The 6,125-nt window shown below is 36.4% G+C and overlaps 1 protein-coding gene across 1 annotated transcript; it reads left to right on the top strand.

The window, feature by feature from the left end:
* Positions 1 to 517: 517 nt before the first annotated feature.
* On the top strand, positions 518 to 1,315 carry LOC132565670 (S-antigen protein-like). The gene has a single exon (XM_060230365.1). It carries the CDS (start codon positions 518 to 520, stop codon positions 1,313 to 1,315), a length of 798 nt encoding a protein of 265 aa, XP_060086348.1.
* The last annotated feature ends 4,810 nt before the right edge of the window (positions 1,316 to 6,125 follow it).

The raw sequence follows: 6,125 nt of genomic DNA, 5'->3' as shown, positions 1-6,125 counted from the left end.
TTGACAGGATTTTATTGTAGATCTGAATAATACACACCAAATTACTTATGATTGTTTATCATCATTAGAGACAAGGCTTTTCAAAGAATACAATATGTAATCAGAATAATAATAGATAATCCTTCACAAGGTCTCCCAAATCACTTACTAATCCAATCCCAGTTATCAATCAGATATCTTATGGTACTTTTACTAGCACTAAACTGATTCTTTGTTGTCCAACTTAACATGACATACAAAACACAAATGAGGCTGAAAGCATCCTCATTAAAAGCACACATAGAAATTACACATAATGATTTTTTTTCAAATAATTCACATCAAACTGTTAAAAAAAATCTGATATTATCAACAGTAAAAGTCTATAATCATTTTCATTATACATGTTATTCTTAATGAGATCAGACTCATGTGTCATGATCGCAAAGTTTAAACCAATGAAAGTTTGAAATTAAACTCTATTTTAAACCAATCATGATAAAGAATATAAATTTTCATAGTTTTAACCTGAGAAAACATGTTGCCAGAGAAAAAGCATGGAGGAGGTCTAGAGGGAGATAGAGAACCTTTACACATTCTTCAGCATGGAGGAGGTCTAGAGGGAGATAGAGAACCTTTACACATTCTTCAGCATGGAGGAGGTCTAGAGGGAGATAGAGAACCTTTACACATCTTTCAGCATGGAGGAGGTGTAGAGGGAGATAGAGAACCTTTACACATCTTTCAGCATGGAGGAGGTGTAGAGGGAGATAGAGAACCTTTACACATCTTTCAGCATGGAGGAGGTCTAGAGGGAGATAGAGAACCTTTACACATCTTTCAGCATGGAGGAGATCTAGAGGGAGATAGAGAACCTTTACACATCTTTCAGCATGGAGGAGGTGTAGAGGGAGATAGAGAACCTTTACACATTCTTCAGCATGAAGGAGGTCTAGAGGGAGATAGAGAACCTTTACACATCTTTCAGCATGGAGGAGGTGTAGAGGGAGATAGAGAACCTTTACACATTCTTCAGCATGGAGGAGGTCTAGAGGGAGATAGAGAACCTTTACACATCTTTCAGCATGGAGGAGGTGTAGAGGGAGATAGAGAACCTTTACACATTCTTCAGCATGAAGGAGGTCTAGAGGGAGATAGAGAACCTTTACACATTCTTCAGCATGGAGGAGGTCTAGAGGGAGATAGAGAACCTTTACACATCTTTCAGCATGGAGGAGGTCTAGAGGGAGATAGAGAACCTTTACACATTCTTCAGCATGGAGGAGGTGTAGAGGGAGATAGAGAACCTTTACACATCTTTCAGCAAACTCATTGATAAATAAAAGTTGGTGATACTCTAAATAATAAAAATTGTTGATCTTCCCAATGAATGATGGCAAACACTTTATCTGTAAAGTGCCCTCTGGTGGTAAAATCTGGTACCACACCATAGAGGTGTGACCAATCTGCTATACCTGTCACCCAGGGCTACTTACCTGGTAAGAAATGTTTTAAGGATGTAAGGACTAGTAAACTGATAGATTTCTGTACAGGTGTGGAGTATACTATACAGACTAAACTGAGAGATCTCTGTACAGGTATTGTGTGGAGTATACTATACAGACTAAACTGATAGATCTCTGTACAGGTGTATAGTATACTATACAGACTAAACTGAGAGATCTCTGTACAGGTATTGTGTGGAGTATACTATACATCTTTCACAGACTAAACTGATAGATCTCTGTACAGGTGTATAGTATACTATACAGACTAAACTGAGAGATCTCTGTACAGGTATTGTGTGGAGTATACTATACAGACTAAACTGATAGATTTCTGTACAGGTGTGTAGTATACTATACAGACTAAACTGAGAGATCTCTGTACAGGTATTGTGTGGAGTATACTATACAGACTAAACTGATAGATCTCTGTACAGGTGTATAGTATACTATACAGACTAAACTGATAGATTTCTGTACAGGTGTGGAGTATACTATACAGACTAAACTGAGAGATCTCTGTACAGGTATTGTGTGGAGTATACTATACAGACTAAACTGATAGATCTCTGTACAGGTGTGTAGTATACTATACAGACTAAACTGATAGATCTCTGTACAGGTGTGTAGTATACTATACAGACTAAACTGATAGATCTCTGTACAGGTGTATAGTATACTATACAGACTAAACTGATAGATCTCTGTACAGGTGTGTAGTATACTATACAGACTAAACTGATAGATCTCTGTACAGGTGTGTAGTATACTATACAGACTAAACTGATAGATCTCTGTACAGGTGTGTAGTATACTATACAGACTAAACTGAGAGATCTCTGTACAGGTATTGTGCGGAGTATACTATACAGACTAAACTGATAGATCTCTGTACAGGTATTGTGCGGAGTATACTATACAGACTAAACTGATAGATCTCTGTACAGGTATTGTGTGGAGTATACTATACAGACGAAACTGATAGATCTCTGTACAGGTATTGTGTGGAGTATACTATACAGACTAAACTGATAGATCTCTGTACAGGTATTGTGTGGAGTATACTATACAGACTAAACTGATAGATTTCTGTACAGGTGTGTAGTATACTATACAGACTAAACTGATAGATCTCTGTACAGGTGTGTAGTATACTATACAGACTAAACTGATAGATCTCTGTACAGGTGTGGAGTATACTATACAGACGAAACTGATAGATCTCTGTACAGGTATTGTGTGAACTACACAGACAGGAATAACACCCCTAAACAGTAATGATGATCTCAATAACATTTTGAAAATTGCTTTTTTCATAATTAAGTGGAGAATAATAGTGGTTCATCCATAGAAAGTTTCTATAGCAGACACACAATGTATCGCATCATATATATCAAATTAAATTCATCTCACAGAGCCTATCTGTCTATTGTGGACAGATCTCTGTGTCTATATCTAGTCAATCTGTCTATAGTGGACAGCTCTCTGTGTCTATATCTAGTCAATCTGTCTATAGTGGACAGTTCTCAGTGTCTATATCTAGTCAATCTGTCTATAGTGGACAGCTCTCTGTGTCTATATCTAGTCAATCTGTCTATAGTGAACAGCTCTCTGTGTCTATATCTAGTCAATCTGTCTATAGTGGACAGCTCTCTGTGTCTATATCTAGTCAATCTGTCTATAGTGAACAGCTCTCTGTGTCTATATCTAGTCAATCTGTCTATAGTGGGCAGCTCTCAGTGTCTATATCTAGTCAATCTGTCTATAGTGGACAGCTCTCAGTGTCTATATCTAGTCAATCTGTCTATAGCAGATAGTTCTCAGTGTCTATATTTAGTTAACAGCTGTCAATGTATGAAGAGTCCTATTTATACAACATCTACACAGATATGTTTGCATATACAAAAGATAAAAAAACAAAAGGCTCATGTGAATGTTTGGTTTGGTTTAATATTGCTGAACTTTCTATCAACATCAATGTTCATTTCAGTATGTCCCTGATTTCCAGAGGCTGCTTTATATTCATGTGAGCCTCTTTGTGATATCATAGAAAAGATGCCGGCTGTATAGTGCTATCACATTGAAATATACAGCCAAATTCAACCAGCAGAATACCAAAGGTGGTCAAAGTTAACCGATAATGGGAAGACCAATCACTGTTACTAAAACAATGTTCTGCATTAAGAAGGAAGTAGTAATGACTATTTTGAAATACTTTGGTATGTCTTGGCAAGGAGATCAAATCTAAAGCCTTACTCACGGTGGCAAATGCTTAACTAAATACCAACAAGAGGCACAACGGCCTTGACAGTCACCTTAAATAAGCAATATTGAATGTAAAGGTTAAAGGATATTTATCAAGTGTCATGAAACAGAAATTGTGACACTGAATATAGACAGTCTCCTTACATGTATTCCATCAAAACTGTCATCCTATACTGATAATTCTTATCAAGTTATAACCAACATTAAGTTCAAAATTACAATATTTCTATGAAAATTACAGTAAAGTCTAAAATATAACATTCCTCACCAGGAAGAAATGTGAGACTCATTTTGGTAGTTAAAGTGCCCTAAGATGCTTCCATTCATGGAGAGTGTTTGATTCTACCATATCTGGGTCTTGAGAAAAAGATCTTTGAAATTTGAGTCAATTTGACCCCTTTTTGCCCCGCCAATCAGTCCCTGGGGTCAGTCAGGATCAAATTGGGCATACCGTAAAACTGTCATCTTTCACTCATAATTCTTACTAAGTTTGAAATATTTCCAATGGAAATTAAACAAATTATGCTCAAAAATCTAGTTTTCCTATCTAAACTAAAGTAAACTTTACCCCCTCCCCACAGGAAACTTAAGACCCTGGGGCCATGAAATTCACAATTTTGGTAAAGCACCTTAAAATGCTTCCATTCATGAAGAGCATTTGATTCTACCATATCTGGGTGTCGAGAAGAAGATTTTTGAAATCTGAGTCAATTTGACCCCTTTAGGCCCCGCCCCTCAGGCCCCTGGGGGATGGGGACTGTATAATTCACGATTTTGGTTCATCTTAGGCCAGGGAAGATTTCTGCCAGATTTCAATGAAATTGGATCAGGAGTTTTAAGAAGAAGTCGAAAATATTAGATTGCGACTTTGTCTCAGGTGACCTAAAAATTAAAGCAGCAAAATACATGAAATAAAATAAGTGAAATACATGGCTTACAGCTAGGCCTTTCTGCCTTGTTTGGTTTCAGATGACACTGAAGAAAGAAGACAGGTGGACATTTACATTACCCTAAGATATAACCTTTCCTGTTACCAACAAGTTTTTACCGCATTTAAAACTGACATGAAATCTTCTATGTAGGACAAGCTGGGAAACTGATGCTGCAGTTAGAGACAGGTTAATTACACAGTAGATACAGCTACTTATCATTACCATGTACATTAAAGTGTCACAGATAGCCACAGCCACGCAGGTGTGCACTGTCACATTCTCACCTCAGACCAAATGCTACCACTTCAATACAACAGACCCCGTTTATCACTTCTCGAACATGTCCCCAAACGTTACCAGAGTAACTTTTATTACATTTAAGAACACATTAAACTCAGTAAAGTATCTCATGGGGAATATACTATGAAAATAATTCCAACATTAACAATCGAAAATTCCCCTTCAGGTGTCAACTTTATTCTTTACCAATTATTTCAATTTCATTAATTCAAAATTCAATAAATTCAAAACAGCTTTTTTTCTTTTAAAGAATGGATTAACAAAGTTTCACTTAGTACATTTAAATGTTGACATTTATCATTTCTTACATATGAAAGTTCTTCATTCATTAAATATTTGATAACATATGCATATATTTATAATCAAATATTCAAAACAAGAGGGCCATGGCCCTTAACAGTCATCTGACAATCGATGTATGGATGGACAAACCACAGAATTGCTGATGAAAGTCTGACAAATCTGATAAATTCCCACGATTATATTTCAGTCCATGTTTGATATAAATCCATAGCATTAAGGAAGACTAGCATTTTGAAGCAAAATCATTGACTAACTTTCCCATTTAGGGGCCAACTTCCAGGTCCCTAAGGGTTAAATCAACTTTCTGAATTTAAAAATTAACTAGCCACCTCTACTGATGTTGTTACCAACGAAAATTTTATGAAATCCATTCAAGCATTACAGAAGAGAAGAGTGTTGAAGCAAAATATTGTCTAACTACCATTTTGGGGCCCATTCCCAGGTCCCTAGGGGTCATATCAAATTTCTAAATTTAACAAATGATTTCCCATTTCCAAAGATGTTTCAGATCAAATTTGGTTGAAAACTGCAAATGCGTTAAGCAGGAATAGTGTTTTAAAGTAAAAGTTTCTGTTGGTTGAAATCTGTGTATGCGTTAAGCAGGAGTAGTATTTTAAAGTAAAAGTTTCTGTTGGTTGAAATCTGCCGATGCGTTAAGCAGGAGTAGTGTTTTAAAGTAAAAGTTTCTGTTGGTTGAAATCTGCCTATGCAGTAAGCAGGAGCAGTGTTTTAAAGTAAAAGTTTATGGACGGCGAATGGCGCATGACAACGGAAGATGCTCAAAAGAAATAAGTTGTCCTGACCCTTTGGGTCAGATGACATAATAATTATCTAGTTATGG

The sequence above is a fragment of the Ylistrum balloti genome, unplaced genomic scaffold (genome assembly GCF_031769215.1).
Source record: "Ylistrum balloti isolate Yb309-2 unplaced genomic scaffold, AGI_CSIRO_Ybal_v1 Utg369730, whole genome shotgun sequence".
Classification (NCBI taxonomy): Eukaryota; Metazoa; Mollusca; class Bivalvia; order Pectinida; family Pectinidae; genus Ylistrum; species Ylistrum balloti.
Note: the sequence above shows the minus strand (reverse complement) of the source record. Positions and strands in the feature narration are given on the sequence as shown.

Coding starts and splice junctions, on each gene's coding strand:
- LOC132565670 (XM_060230365.1), top strand. CDS start 518: ATGTTGCCAGAGAAAAAGCATGGAGGAGGTCTAGAGGGAGATAGAGAA.